This window comes from Octopus bimaculoides, chromosome 26, assembly GCF_046866305.1.
Source record: "Octopus bimaculoides isolate indiv1 chromosome 26, ASM4686630v1, whole genome shotgun sequence".
In the NCBI taxonomy this organism is placed as follows: Eukaryota; Metazoa; Mollusca; class Cephalopoda; order Octopoda; family Octopodidae; genus Octopus; species Octopus bimaculoides.
Genome location: NC_142953.1, coordinates 25,644,741 through 25,661,854, shown reverse-complemented (window position 1 = coordinate 25,661,854; position 17,114 = coordinate 25,644,741). Strand labels below are relative to the sequence as shown.

Genomic DNA, 17,114 nt, shown 5'->3' with positions numbered 1-17,114 from the left:
TCGGTCATAGGATCGCGGGTTCGATTCCCAGACCGGGTGTTGTGAGTGTTTATTGAGCGAAAACACCTAAAGTTCCACGAGGCTCTGGCAGGGGATGGTGGCGAACCCTGCTGTACTCTTCCACCACAACTTTCTCTCACTCTTACTTCCTGTTTCTGTTGTACCTGTAATTCAAAAGGTCAGCCTTGTCACACTGTGTCACGCTGAATCTCCCCAAGAACTATGTTAAGGGTACACGTGTCTGTGGAGTGCTCAGCCACTTGCACGTTAATTTCACGAGCAAGCTGTTCCATTGATCGGATCGACTGGAGCCCTCGACGTCGTAAGCGACGGAGTGCCAACAACAAGTATTGACCAGACAGACTATCAGATGTTGTTATATATCACTGGTCACAGTGCGCTTTACATTGCGTTAACTTGTGAATGATGTCACTCTGCTGGCTAGGTGGGTAGGGCCAACATTGCCCCCTGATCGGAAGATTAGTCCATCACAGGGAGACCCATTGACTGCTGAGTGGATTGGGACAACATGAGATGAAGTGTTTTGTTCAAGAACACTATGTGAAAACTTGTCCAGGAATTGAACCCTTGATCTAGCATTTGTAAGTGCAACACCCTAACCACTAGACCATGCATATATGTGTGTATATATGTATGTATATATATGTGTGTGTGTGTGTACCCTTGTTCCAACATCACATGATGGTTGTAAATGAGCATCAATGTCATACAAGCGAGGTTGTTTGTTTCCAGTCTTCCGTGAAAAAAATGTCTGGCTATGGGGAAATATTACCTTACTTGGAAACAGACGAGGGTTGGCAACAGGAAGGGCACCCAGCCATAAAAAGCCTGCCTCAAAACAAATTCCATCTGACCCACGCAACCATCGAAATTTGGAGGACAATGTAGATAATGATATGAAAATGAGATGCTGATATGAGATAATGATATGATAATGAGATGATGGAGAGACTATGAATGTTGGTTGGCATTCGTAAGAGTCACAGTATCTTTCCAGGCCCACCACTAACTTCCACAGTATTTTAGTATTTACTCTTTTGTCTACCAAAATATGTAGTGGTGGGCACCATTGTAAAGCTGTTTCAGATGACATGTAGATTCATTCACCTTATTTTGATATTATTGTTTATCTTTTATTTGTGTCAGTCATTGGATTGCGACCATGCTGGGGCAATGCCTTGAAGGATTTTAGTTGACCAAATCATTTCCAGTATTTATTTTTTTTAAAGTTTGGCACTTAGTCTTCTGGTCAATCTTGCCAAACTGCTAAGTCACTGGGGACATAAACACAAAAACATACATACACATGTATATACATTCATATAGAAACGTGTGTGTATGTATATGTTTGTGTGTGTGTGTGTGTATATATATATATATATATATAAATAGTAATTTCTGTCTGTATGTCTCTCAGTTACTATCTTAGTGCTTAAACCAGCAAACCAATATCCACAAAACTTTACATACATATTACACTAACATCCAGTTCAATAACAGGTTAATTGGTTTTCAATAAAAATTTATAATGTGCCCCCCGGAGGTGTTGGGCGAATTATATGATAAAATGAGGAGGTTGCAAAAAGTATTAGTCTGAGTGAAAGGTAGTAACAGAGAGAGAGAGTGACTTATATGAATGGCGGCGAGAACAGTGGTGGCAATGGGGTGAGAACATTAATACAGGTGTCATATACATGCAACGCTGCATACATACTTTCGTAAATACATAGATACAACACACACACACACACACAAACACAGAAAGGTGGGTGTGAGGAATATGTAGCTTCAAGGAGGGGGTTGGTGGCTTTTCTGCTGTCCATTGCAAAGAAACACTCACGCAGACACACACACTCATACATACATACATACATATATATATATATATATATATATTTATATATATATATATATTTATATATATATATCATTATTAATCATAGGGCAGCAAAAGAAACTTTAGAAATTTATTTTACCACCAGTGGTCCAGCGAGAATAGAAAAATTAGTCAATAGACTACATATATATTATTCATTTAAAATATAGAGATGCCTATAATAGGACATCTAACCCGCTAGAATAGAGTTTTTTGCTGCTCTTTCTAGCGGGTTAGATGTCCTATTATAGGCATCTCTATATTTTAAATGAATTATATATATATATATATATATATATACACATACATATGCTCATACATACAAGCATATGTCTACTATACACCATTTTAAACTCGTGATTACCTGTGTGTATGTTTATAAATATGTGTGTGTGTGTGTTTCAGTGGTGTTTGTGTGTGTGTGTGAGACATCCTATAACTGTCTGTCTCCCTACTTTAGTAGCGTTTTCCCTATTGCTGTCACATATTGTGAGATTATAAAATTACATCAAAATCTCCAAATTTGGTATTGTGAAATAATTTGCCATCTTAAATCCAATTTTGTTATTTATTTGTTCAAGAAAAACTGCAGGAAAATTCTTACTGAGGTTTAAAGTTTAATCAATTTTTCCAAATCAGAAAACAGGATTTGGAAGCTGGCATTTTCTGCATGATAGATGTCTATCACGAAATGAATGCAAAATTATTAAGAGGCGGGATTTTTATTAAACAAGCGAAAGTAAAGCATTACGATAGCCAAAGTTGTAAGAACTTCTGAAGTTTTAATGAATAAAGTCATGTGAAATGGTCAAACAGACATGTAAATAATTTAAAAAGGAAAAAAAATACTCAATGAATTTTTTTGGCAAAAAATTGCACAAATCCATCCTAATCAAGAGGCCTATCTGTTGGAGAAGGCATGCTCTGACATGAAATATATGAAAATTTATATAAGACATTCTATTGTAAAAATTGCCTAGCAATGATGGGCTATTTAGCTAGTATATATATATACTTTTGGAGGTGTCTTCAGCTCTGGTGTTGAGTGCGTTCTTACTTTTTTCTCTGGCATGTTGTTCTTTGGTTTCTTTGATGCTGCTTTGATGAATGTCAGTGGGCAAATGGCCACCCTGGCAAATTTTGCTTTCAGTAATACTCACTGGTAGGCTCCAGCAGCCAATGCCAGCTAACTGTCACATGACAATCTAGGCTTCAACTGACCAATGACGGGGGGAAGGGCACATAGTTTTGGCCTGCGCCCACTCTTGACCTACCTTCCAATTTACAATAGGGCAATTTTGGCTGAGTCAAAGAGAAATTCTGGGGGATTGGTATTTGAACAGATAATGTGGAAGGAGGAGGTGGGGGAAGCATTTGTGGTCAAGGGGCAGAAAAAATGCTTGAAGTGATGGCATGGTAGTAAATATTTCCTTACTATTTATACCATTTAATTTCTCTTTTCCACCTGCCTCCACCCCCTTCCCCACTCTACCTTTGTATATTTACAAGTACTTATGCCTACCTACACCTCTATTATTTCATACAGTACACATTCTTGCTCTGCATGACAACATACATTCCTTAATTCTCAGATTGTAGTATCCTTCCTCATTTCCTTCAGACTTTCAATATTTACTACTACACCATTACTTCAAGCATTGTTTCTCCCCCTTGACCACAAACACTTCCCCACCTCTTCCATCCACATTATCCTTTCAAATACCAATCCCACAGTATTTCTCATTGACTCAGCCAAAATGGCCCTATTGAAATGACATTGCTTAAATTCCTTACAACACTACAACTCCCTTATGTTCCTTTATTCTCCATTTTTCTACATTCCTTTCTTTCTTAAACTCCTTATTTTCTCTTCACTTTACATTCTCCATTCTAACCCTACTCTCTACACATTCTGATTGATTTGTCTGTGTGTCGACATGCACCACCTTACAATAATGTAAACTTTATATAATCAAGGTGCCTTTGGCCTGAAGAATAAATAGCCTGTCATATACACCTTGCTTGCATATTTACTACACTACTTCCGAGGTTCCGCTTGCTATGAAACATATGTAACCCAAATATTATCTACTTGATTCCTTAACTTTTGTATTTTATTCGCATACCTTACTATTTATACCATTTATAGGTGCATGAGTGGCTGTGTGGTAAGTAGCTTGCTTACCAACCATATGGTTCCAGGTTCAGTCCCACTGTGTGACACCTTGGGCAAGTGTCTTCTACTATAGCTTCAGGCCAACCAAAGCCATGTGAGTGGATTTGGTAGACGGAAACTGAAAGAAGCCTGTCGTATATATATATATATATATATATACATGTATGTGTGTGTATATGTTTGTGTATCTGTGTTTGTCCCCACCAACATCGCTTGACAACCAATGCTCGTGTGTTTACGTCCCCGTAACTTAGCAGTTCGGCAAAAGAGACCGATAGAATAAGTACTAGGCTTACAAAGAATAAGCCCTGGGGTCGATTTGTTCGACTAAAGGTGGTGCTCCGGCATGGCCGCAGTCAAATGACTGAAACAAGTAAAAGAGTATACTTGGCAACCCTGCCTGCCTACCGTGAAATATAAACATTTTTTCAGTTTACCATACTTTAACACTTTGACCACATCATCTGCTATCTACAGTACATGGGTAACTGTCCCAACCTGCATCGTGTACCACTATTGGTATACAGTATAAATTTTTAAAAATCTTAAAAACTGATATTTTAATGAACTCAGTTGTTATTATACATTTATTTATGTTTTAGAAATGAAGGAGAAAAGGTGGTGAGCTGGCAGAAATGTTAGCACGCCGGGCGAAATGCTTAGCGGTATTTCATCTGCCGCTACGTTCTGAGTTCAAATTCTGCCGAGGTCAACTTTGCCTTTCATCCTTTCAGGGTCGATAAATTAAGTACCAGTTACGCACTGCAGTCGATCTAATCGGCTTAATCCCTTTGTCTGTCCTTGTTTGTCCCCTCTATGTTTAGCCCCTTGTGGGCAATAAAGAAATAAGAAACGTTAGCACGCTGGACGAAATGCTTAGCGGTATTTCGTCTGTCTTTACGTTCTGAGTTCAAATTCTGAGGTCGACTTTGCCTTTCATCCTTTCAGGGGTCGATTAATTAAGTACCAGTTGTGCACTGGGGTCGATGAAATTGACTTAATCCCTTTGTCTGTCCTTGTTTGTCCCCCTCTATGTTTAGCCCCCTGTGGGCAATAAAGAAATGAGAAATGAAGGAGAATAACTAGATTTTGCAAATTTATAACATATATTCCTGTTTCGTTATCAAAACTTATCAATGATAATAAAGGAAAATAAGTAATAAGAAAAAGCAACTGAACAAGATGCTGGTGAGGCTTAATGGCTAAACTCAGAGATGCGTTTAAAGTGTTAATAGGAAAAAATCCACAACCTTTCACCTTAATAAACCACTGTTGTTCCCGAAAGTTGTTTCTTACATTTTTTATGGTTTTCTTGAAGCTAACCTTCTTCCTACACTTCAGTCTTTGGATCTTGCATTTGTGTGTGTGTGTGTGTGTGTGTGTGTGTGTGTGTGTGTGTGTGTGTGTGTATGTCATTTAAGAGTCCATAAGTCTGGGGAAAAAATGTATATCTGTCAACAGAGTGGGTATATTATCCGAAGTGTATAATTCTGTACACAATCAAGAGGTATTTTTAAAAAAAAAAATTTTCTTGGGCCCTGAGATTCATAAGACCAGGTACTCCATTTCCATGGTAGACAAGTAACTGAGATCTCAATATTCTTCTTGAATGGGATGCCAGTCCATTGCAGGCTTCAAGGCCAGCAATTGTGAGGGAATTTGGTTGACAGAAACTGAAAGGAAAACTGTCGTGTGTGTGTGTGTCATTTTTTAAAAATAAATATTTGAAGAAAATTTAATGAAAGTATTTTACAAAATTAAAGATCAATAAAGATTCAGTCATATTATATTGATATAGCTGAAATATTTGATTGGTAAAATACTGTTCAATATTGACACCCATAAGATTCTCCACCAGCTTTCCAACAACAACTTTGGGCACTTCTTTGAATTCCATCCAACACTCATGGACATGTTTAAAAAATCAAAACAACAGCATAGAACCCATGACTTTTGGAAACATTTTTTCACGCTCAGAATTACTGAAGCATGAAATAAGCTATCTGCATCAGATATTAGCTGTTTGGACACTACATCCTTCAAAACTTCCATGCTTCCTGAAAGCTGCTGATAGTATATTCAATGCTCCCCACCCCCATTTCTTCTCCCTTTTTTGTTGTTTTTTAAAGATTCATTCACCGTTTACTTCCTGTGCATTATTCTATGTCCTGTTCAATGCAGTTTGGGTTTTTCTAAGGAGTTGTGCTGCACCTGAGCACTGTATACAATCAGTTCCTTATAACATAGCATCGATATTTGGCTGAAATTAGTGAATTTTGGCCTTAAATTATCTATGCTCTTTCAGATTGGATTCACTAATAATTCAGCATCCTTAATACTCAAAATAGTTTCAGGTATTTATTGATCCCTTGGAAAGCTATTAGGATCTTCAAGGGCCAACATCGACCACTTTGCCAACCCTTGATGTAGGATGACCTGATAAAGTCACCAGTAAAGTTGCAAGGGACGTAACTGTGGTGGTACCTCTTATTAGTGATTAGAAAGGCTGAAAAAGTTAACAGGGAACCCTAATTTGGTGTGTATGTGTTTGTAGGGATTGAAAAAGGGTTGAGGTAATATCATCATTATCTTTTGCAGAACTGTTAAAGCATATCTTAAGGCAAAACAATTTCAGCTTCACTTATCTGACATGAAGTTGGACAATGAAGTCATTATAGAAATATATTCTTTCCTGTTATATAACATTGAAAATTTATCATAGGAATGGCTGTGTGGTTAAGAAGCCCATTTTGCAACTAGATGGTTTCAGGTTCAGTCCCACTGGGCAACACCATGAGCCAACGTCTTCTACTATCGCTCCAGGGTGACCAATGCTTTGCGAGTGGATTTTAGACAGCAACTGAAAGAAGACCGTTGTGTGTGTATCTGTCTATCTATGTGTACATCTATCTATGTGTATGTATGTATGTATATATCAGGCACATGCCATCAGCAATTACTCAGGGTAGGCAGTTGGTGATGTTTATGTAGTAAAACTCACATAAATAAGCAAAGCACAGGCACACGACCGAGTTGAAGGCAGATTTACTTCTGCCTTTAAAGGATGTAAAGAAAACATTGTTGTAGGAATGTGCGCAGCATGTGTACTACAGCAGAACTATGCGTAGCTTAGATACTGAGATTGAAAGACAGGGACGAATTATGCCTACCTAATCAACAAAAAAAAAAAGAATATTTTGCATTTTCTGCATAGTAATCAGAGTAACCTTCGTAATTTTATTGAATTAGGTACATATTTTGCCATAAAAGGAAAATATTGCTATCGATCTATTTTATTCAAGGTAGGCACGTCCCTGATATATATATAGTCTCTGTATAAAACCCCCAAATGTTGAACTCAAGATTTACCCATTGGGTGAAATACCATATAATTGTTTCCCAACACCAATTTCCTGTTCCTTATCATTCATTGTGATAAGCAAGAACCTAGATTATACGACAGCACTTGTCAGGTATCTACCTGGCTTTCATATCCATATCTATTCACACACTATATATATCATCATCATCATCGTTTAACGTCCGCTTTCCATGCTAGCATGGGTTGGACGATTTGAATGAGGACTGGTGAAACCAGATGGCTACACCAGGCTCCAATCTAAATTCAGCAGAGTTTCTACAGCTGGATGCCCTTCCTAACGCCAAGAATATATATATATATATATAATGGCTTAGTGGTTAGGGTGTTGCACTCATGATTGCAAGATCGTGGGTTCATTTCCCAAACCAGGTGTTGTGTTCTTGAGCAAAGTACTTCATTTCATGTTCTGTGATCATTTCAACATCTGTCATGTGGCACCCAGTTGCACCTGTACAGGTAATGTCGATTTGATGAAGGGAGTGAGCTTATGTGTACACAAACATTTTATTACTAAAAACAAATCGTCTGTGTGGTTGTTCGCTAAGAAATTGTCGAACCCTCACACGTCATCTAATGACAGGAGAGTCCATTATTATATACATACATACATACATACACACATATTTTGTTTTCTTGCAGAATACTTCGTGACCCTGTCAGTGTAGGTGCCACTTAAAAAGCTTCCACTCCACACTGTAAAGTGGTTGGCATTTGGAAGGGCATCCAGCTGTAAAAACCTTGCCAAAACTGACCTTACCTGTGCGACATAAAAAGCACTAAGTCCACTCTGTTGGGTGGTTGGTGTCAAGAAGAGCATCCAGCTGTAAAAATCCTGCCAAAACAGACACAGAAGTTTGGTGCAGGCTTCTACCTGGCCAGCTCTTGTCAAACCATCCCATGCATGCCAGCATGGAAGGCAGTTGTTAAATGATGATGATGATGATATATATATTTATATATATATATATAAACATGTGTGTGTGTATATATGTGTATATATATATGAATATATATATATATATATATAAATGTGTATTTTTTCGATGCAAACAAATAACACGGAAAAAATAAATAGTTACCAGGGTAGCAAAAATTCACATAAGTGCCAAAGATATTACAGCCTACTTATAAAGGTAGAAATTCCAGGGTTTAGTGAAATCTTTTTGTATAATTTTTTTTAATGTATGTATATATATATATATAACATATATATGTGTGTGTGTGTGTGTGTGTGTGTGTGTGTATTACTTGTAAAATATAACATGTCTTGAATGGTGCAACAATGCAGAGTGGACTATAATAACTGTTATAATTTAATTATCCATAGTCTGATATGATAATAATATTTCGGAATACAAAAATTCCTGCTTCAGATATCACTAGGAATTGATCGAGTCAATTCCTAACAATATCTGAAGAAGGAAATTTTATATTCCAAAATATTATTATTATATCAGACTATAGATAATTAAATTATAACAGTTATTATAGACCACTCTGCATTGTTGTGCCATTCAAGACATGTTATATTTTACAAGTAATACACAATGCTTCAAGTGAACTACAATTATATATATATATATATATATATATATATATATATATATATAATCATAAAAATACAGGGATTAGCTTGAGTTGCTTCTCCAACATACTGAAAATTTAGAAATAGCAGTCAAAGAACTACTGATTCCAAACTAGTTTGACTGCTATTTCTAAATTTTCAGTATGTTGGAGAAGCAACTCAAGCTAATCCCTGTATATTTATGATTATAAATGGTTTTACCGATAAAGGTTTTTTCATACTGAACTACTTGGCAAAATTGTTAATTATTAATTTTATTACTAATTGACGATTCCCTGCCCTATATCTGTATATATATATATATATATATATATATATATATATATATATGTATATATACATATATGAACGTTGTAGTTCGCTTGAAGCATTGTATTACAAAAGTAAAAAATGAATGAAAAGCCAAATAAAGAAAGCTTCTAAGAAGGAAGTTTAAAGGTTTTTAAAAAAAACTTTCTGCATTGTTAAAAGGTTTCCTTATTTCTCATTTCATTTATTGTTATACGTGTTTACACACAAACACACACACAAATAGTACTGAACGAAGGAAATGAGTGCTTGACCCTGCATTTTGTGGATAAATATTCTATGTTTGTGAATTAATAGTGCTAGTAATGGTTTCATGAGTTAAAAAAGTAAATCTTCAATTGCTCCTCTTTTGGTTGTTGGTCAGCATTACTTGAGCTTATTGGTAGCACTGTTTATCTACAAAGTATATTTATATATATATTAATTTTTCCTGTCTTGTTTTTGTTTGCTACCTTCGAACCCTCCGCTTAGCAAGTTAATCCACTTCGCGGGAAGAGCGCGTTCTGCCTCATCTTCGAAACGCCTAGTTTAGAATAGAGGCAGCTGATGGAGGAAAAGTTCCATAAGTGGCTCGTCTGTTTTCCTATGTGTTCATTCTGTTGTCCGTAAAAAAAGTCTGTTTTAGTGCTTTGTTCCCGTTCCTTTTTTGACATCCTGTACCCGGATATGCATATATATATATATACATGTAGATGTAGGTATGTACATATATGTATATATACATGCATATGCTCATATATCATTTGTATTATATATATATATATATATATATATATATATATATAGTTTTAGAGAATTGAGTTCTTAACTGTAAATTTGGATTTTCATCCCTAATATTATATATATATATATATTATAATATTAGGGACAAAATCCAAAATTACAGGTAAAAACTCAATTAAAATCAATTTATAAAAAATTAAAATTAAATTGAGCTTTATAGATAAAATATATAAAATATATAGTTTTAGGGAAAATAACCAAGTTTCAAGAACTCATCGATGAAAATCCACCATCACATATAGAAAAATTAACAATTAAAAGCACAATAAATGAGTTTGTTAATTTTTCTATATGTGATGAGTTCTTGAAACTTGGTTATTTTCCCTAAAACTATATATATATGGTATAAAATTACACCAAAAATAAAAGACAGAAACGAGTGAGAGAACAACAAACAAGGTAAAAGAGTTTGATGTTAAAGAAAAATGGAAGAAGTCTTTCTATGCTCTTTGACAGGAAGGAATAAGGAATGGAAATGGAGAGAGACAAAAAAAAACACAGAGAGGAAAGAAATGTGACTGGATTAATAGTTTCATATGCCAATACATGCATGCATGTGTGTGTTTGTCTGTTGTTTTTGTCCCCCACCACTGCTTGACAACTGGTGTTGGTTTGTTTACGTCCCCATAACTTAGTGGTTCAGCAAATGAAACCAATAGAATTCAGTACGAGACTTAACAAAAAAAAAAAAAAAACCCCCGTAAGTACCAGAGTCGACTTGTTTGACTAAGCTTGACAAGATGATGCCCCAGCATGGCCACAGTCCAATGACTGACATGAGTAAAGAATAAAACATGACAAAACAAAATTAAAAACAAACAGAAATAATCAACAGAATTTGCTTTAATAGCAAATATTTTTTAATCTGCAAACATAAAAAAAAAAGGGGGGGGGGGGCCTAAAGAAAAAACAAAAAAATTCAGAGCCAATTGTTTTGGTTTACAAAAATGCTGGCATCTAATAGGTTTTTTCTTTCTTCTTGTGTCTCTTTTCATTGGTCTGTGAAGTGTTTCCCTCTGAGTCAGTCTTCTTCGGTTTCTGCCAATTCAAAGGTTTCTTTCGATACATTGGCCACGGAGGTAGAGTTAACTGGAAAGAGAGAGAGACACACAGAAATTAATAGGTGCAGGCATGGCCATGCGTGATTAAGAAGCTTGCTTTCTCAACAATGGGGGGGGGGGGGGTTCAGCCCCTCTGCATGGCAGCTTGGGCAGGTGCCTTTTATTAAGTTTGTAGCTAAAGCCTTCTGTGTGGATTTAGTAGACAGAAACAGAAAGAAGCCCTTTTATATATGAGGGGGTGCTGAAAAGTTCCTGGCTTTGGATAAAAGAAAATACAGGAGGATTAGTTAATTAAGATTTTATTCAATATATTTCCCCTCTCAGATTCACACACTTATTTGTAGCAGTCCTTCAGTTTTTCTAAGCCCTGTAAAAGAACTCAGAAGGTTGGGCCTCCAACCAGGCATTTTGCAATACCCTTAAAACCAGGAACTTTTCGGCACCCCGTAATATATATATATATATATATATATATATATATATATATATATATATATATATATATATATATATATATATATATATATATATATATATATATATATATATATATATATATATATATGCCATGCTTGAGAAGAAGAGCCTTCAAGCCGAGCAAAATTGCATTTGTGGCAAATTGGCACCTGTACTGATGACACATAAAAGCATCCATTACGCTCTCTGAGTGGTTGGCATTAGGAAGGGCATCCAGCTGTATAAAACCATACCAAATCAGACTGGTGTCTGGTGCAGCCTCCCAGTCAAACCATTCAACCCATGCCAGCATAGACAACGGATGTATGATGATATATATATATATATATATATATATATATATATATATATATATATATATATATATATATATATATATATATATATATATATATATATATATGTGTGTGTGTGTGTGTGTATATATATATTTATATATACATGTATATATATATATATATATATAGCTGTCTAAGAATCCATAAGTTGACATCAAAAACTTCAAGATCTCCACATTGATTCAGGAAAATGTTACCTTCCGACGTGAAGAAAACCATAACGAAAGCCTTGTTAGAAATGCCTCAGGATCCTACTTGGCATCAAAAACTTTGACATCTCCACATTGATTTAGGATAACTGGGTGGGCCCTAACAGATGCTATTACTCTGGGGTCAGACTAGACAAGGGAACAATAGTGTCTAAGAGGTCATAACTGGGTGGGCCCTAACAGGTGCTATTACTCTGGGGTCAGACTAGACCAGGGAACATGGTCCTACTATCAGATGCAGTTTCAAGTTATATATCCAAGGACATAAGTATTTGTAGGATAATTAATCAAATAGTACTTACTAAACATGAGAGTGCAAATCCGGCTAATAATATATACATTGTCCATGAAAACTGTTGGCAGATATAACCATAGATGAAACCAACCACCTAAAATTAAAAAAGTTAAATCACAATCAATAATTAGGTTTGACATGTAAATTGGAATCAATTTAATTGGACTGATTAACCTCTCTTCCTAATTGTCAGGTTTTGTGCCTTTATTGGAAGCAATTATTATTAGGTTGGTGCAGGAGTGGCTGTGTGGTAAGTAGCTTGCTTACCAACCACATGGTTCCGGGTTCAATCCCACTGCATGGCACCTTGGGCAAGTGTCTTCTACTATAGCCTTGGGCCGACCAAAGCCTTGTGAGTGGATTTGGTAGACGGAAACTGGAAGAAGTCTGTCGTATATGTATATATATATGTATATGTATGTGTCTGTGTTTATCCCCCCCCAACATTGCTTGACAACCGATGCTGGTGTGTTTATGTCCCCGTAACTTAGCGGTTCATCAAAAGTGACCAATAGAATAAATACTAGGCTTACAAAGAATAAGCTCTGGGGCCGATTTGCTCGACTAAAGGCGGTGCTCCAGCATGGCCGCAATCAAATGACTGAAACAAGAAAAAGAGTAAAAGAGTAATTATTGCGGCTTTTTTGTAATAAATTTTATTCAACAAAAAATTTAAACAAAATGCCAAGCAATAATTCAAGTAGATGGTGAATATGCTCTGGAATAATCATTTAAAGATGATTTTTGTTAAATGTTGTTATTGTTTTTGTTGAATAAAATTTATTGAAAAAAGCTGCAATAATTATGCACCAACCTAATACAATGTTATGATTAGTTGAGGAAGAAGAGGAGGAGGCCAGTAGAAGTGGATGCTCTACTGAATACATTTTTATAGTCCTTAATTCTGGTTTCAAATCCTGTCAGTTCCAGTCTTTTTAATTTCTCCAGTGTGGTAGGTAGCTTGCTTACTAACCACATGGTTCCGGGTTCATTCCCACTGCGTGGCACCTTGGGCAAGTGTCTTCTACTATAGCCTCGGGCCGACCAAAGCCATGTGAGCGGATTTGGTAGATGGAAACTGAAAGAAGCCCGTCATATATATGTATATATATGTGTGTGTGTGTGTATATGTTTGTGTGTCTGTGTTTGTCCCTCCAACATCGCTTGACAACCGATGGTGGTGTGCTTACTAATGGTTCTGCCAGCTCGCTGCCTTTTATATTAATAATAACAATAATAAAGATAATGAAAATAATCTTACTCCAAATACAATAATAATTATCTGGAATGTCCTCTCTGCTTGTCTTTGGCCATCAAAGTCCTACAAAAGACAAAAAAAGAGAAACAAGTTATAATTCTTAGCAGACAAAAGCTAAAGTCTAGCAGTTAAATGCAATACAAGATACAAGCTGGTTAAGATATCTTTATCATCGTCAGTAAAGTAACGACCAGTGAACTGGTGGTAGTGGTGGTGGTGGTGGTGGGTCTGCTGGTTTTTTTTTTTGTTCTTATGTGTTATTGAAGAGAAGGTGAGTTCCTAGATTGGTAGAAAATGATGTCTGTAGAAAAAATGTGGGAAAGGAAGGAATGAGTACCAGAAGTTTGCTTTTGTCATCATCATTTTAACATCCACTTTTCGAAGCTTGCACGAGTCAACAGTGCCGAGTGAAAGGTAGTGTTTCTTTTTGACTCTGCGTAGGTTGTGCTCAGAAAAAATGTTTATATTCTTGAATATGATAAAGTGTAGAATTAGATTATTATTCTGATTCCAGCTTCAGTGTTGCTGCCAGGGTTCGAAAAATAGGGCACATTTACCTCTCTTATTCAGGGGAGATTTTTGAAAAACAAGGGGGAATTCGCGGCAGTGTTCAGTGAACAAATTAAACACACTACTCGGCAGTGGCTAAAATGCGAACCGATCAAGTTTATATATAAGTATTCTTTTTATATGTTTGTTTCCTTTTACACAATATTAAAACAATGGCTAAACATTTTCTGAAGTAGCACCCCCACTAATTTTATCTACGAGCCACCACTGCTATCTTTATACACAGACTGGGTGCAATGTTGCATATAGAGTATACACCATAAATGCAACTAGGTTTCCCTATAGATGTTTTGTATATATTTCCGACTAAATGCTTGTCTTGATTAAAGACCAAATGCTGTTGAGGACTTACAATGAAAAATATATTGAAAGAAGATTCCACAAACATATAATTGCATCAATCCATCCATTTTCTCAGCCCACCATTCCTTAGAACCTCATGGGGATAGAGTCTGCAGGTACCTCCTCCCTAGGGTCCCATCAAAAGTAGCCATCATTACACTTTCTGGATGGATTCCCAGGCATGACCAACTTTGACTATGGATATTATCCGTTTTTTACCTACTTCCAGGCTTCCTGCCAGTTGGCTCAGATTGAAGAATCCATCTTGAGATTCTTTCCTGCAACAACATTCTCTGTTTTTAAATGTGGAATCCCCCCACCTTCCACACCAAAATTTTTGAGAAATCAAAAACGAAAAAAGAGGGGATGGCAGTTAAAAATTTGGAAGCCTGTTTTTTTGGTTTTTGGTTAAAATCGTAACCTTTGGGAAGTGTGGGTGCTTATTTGATACATCCACCTGGATATTACGGAATACTGTCAATTTGTGATTCCAAACCGAATATCCAACGGTGCGTGGTTGATTAAGTTCGCATCAGTTCTAACTGCATAGCACCTTGATCAAGTTTCTCTAACATTCACCTCAGTTCAGCCACTGCCTTGTCACTAAAACTTGTCACTCTATTCCTATGATAAATGAACAATATTTTTTTTTTTCGATTTCGTTTCCGGGGAATAAATGTCGACATTAACTAAAATTTCAATTAAAAAAAAAAAACATTTTCCTAAAAGTTATGAGGGAAAAACATCGGATCTTGTGAATTTTCCGAAGGCCTCCCCCCGCCCCGTTGCTTTCCCGGAAGTTTTGTTTTCATATTCGTTTCCTACACTTTTTTTTTTACACCCTTTGCACTGTTTATTTATTTATTTATTCGATTTCGTTTGAAGGTAATAATGTCATACATATAGAAGCAGTTGTTGAAGCTGAAGGCGGTTGGCACAAAGCCAGAAATTTTGGGAGAAGGGACTAGTCGATTACATCGACCCCAGTGCTTAAATGGTACTTATTTTATCGACCCTGGCGGCATTTGAACTCAGAACATAAAAGACAGACGAAATGCCGGTGTACTAACGATTCTGCCAGCTCGCCGCCCTAATAATAATAATAATAATTATTATTTCAAATTTTTGCCTCAAAGACAGCTTGCGGGAGGTGGAAATGAGTCGATTACATCGACCTCGGTGTTTAACTGGTACTTATTTTATCGACCTCGAAAGGATGAAAGGCAAAGTCGACCTCGGCGAAAACTGAACTCAGAATGTAAAGACGGACGAAATGCCGCTAAGCAGTTCGACCGGCGTGCTAACGATTCGGCCAGCTCGCTGCCCTAATAATAATTTATTTGCCACAGGGGCATAGATGAGTGCGATATCACAAGGATGGTCTACAATTTGTGTATAGTTTACATAAAAGACGAGAAGAAAGACTCGGAAAAGACGGTGAAATAAGACAAAACGAGAGGTTACCACAAAACAAATATATAAAGTATGTGTTCACAAAGCAGATGTTTATATGTGTCGTTTACCCGAATCTTATATTTTATGCAATTAAGAGATTTCAGCTGATGATTTAATGTTAAATGTCAACGCTTTAAATCGGTAGGGGTTTTAAAACAGGCATGGGTTCAATTGAAAAGGGGTTAATCAAACATAAACATTGGATTATGTTGGAGCGGAAGCCAGCTGTGGTGAGAAGAAGACGGGAAAAGGACAAGAAAATTAAATGGAATTATGTTTGGATAGTTTCTCACCATATGTGTAGGGATAGATTTTATACTCTCCGGTAGAAAATCTTTGATGAAATCCATTTTTCTGTTCCCTGTGTGATAAATGAGGAGAACTTTTCTGATTTTATTTTAGTTTCTCTGCCAGAAGTGAAAGTCTCACCGAGTTACGGAGTTGTGCTACGTTGAAATCTCGTAAATTCTCGTTCGGTGAAGAAACTGAAACGAGATTAATTTAGGAAATTCTCTTGGAGAAGTTTAAGGATGTGGTATTGTCCCCCCACCCCCATACACACACACTTTTTTTTTTTTAGTATTTTCGTAGGTTTCACATTCCTTTACATTTTGAGTTCAGATTTCGCCATAGGATAAATGTGAAGAATCGTGGCAAAATTAAAACAAAAACTGTGTGTGCGTGCGCGTAGAGAGAACTTATAAAAACCATCGTAGTTTACTCGAACACCGAAACGAAATAAAAAAAATAATGTTTACTTTTTTTTACTCCACTGATGAAAATACTTTCATTTTGAAAGAACGTATATTACAACAAAAGAAACATTTAAGTAACTTTTAGGTATTTAGGTTGAAAGAACATTGAAAAATAAAACATTGTTAAAATGTAATGACATTATGAATGAGCATTACTTCATCATAAAATTATAGGCGATCTTTCGATTTGGCGTGTTTGCCAAATTATATGTATTATAAAAA

The 17,114-nt window shown here is 36.1% G+C and overlaps 1 protein-coding gene across 1 annotated transcript; it reads right to left on the bottom strand.

Annotated features, from left to right (window-relative positions):
- Window positions 1-10,957: 10,957 nt before the first annotated feature.
- On the bottom strand, window positions 10,958-16,624 carry LOC149130995 (signal peptidase complex subunit 1-like). Its single transcript, XM_089342652.1, has 4 exons — window positions 16,431-16,624; window positions 13,774-13,833; window positions 12,520-12,606; window positions 10,958-11,221 (listed from the first exon to the last, which is right to left on the bottom strand). The coding sequence occupies exons 1-4, from the start codon at window positions 16,485-16,487 to the stop codon at window positions 11,090-11,092; spliced, it is 336 nt and encodes a 111-aa protein (XP_089198778.1). The 5' UTR covers window positions 16,488-16,624; the 3' UTR covers window positions 10,958-11,089.
- Window positions 16,625-17,114: the final 490 nt, after the last annotated feature.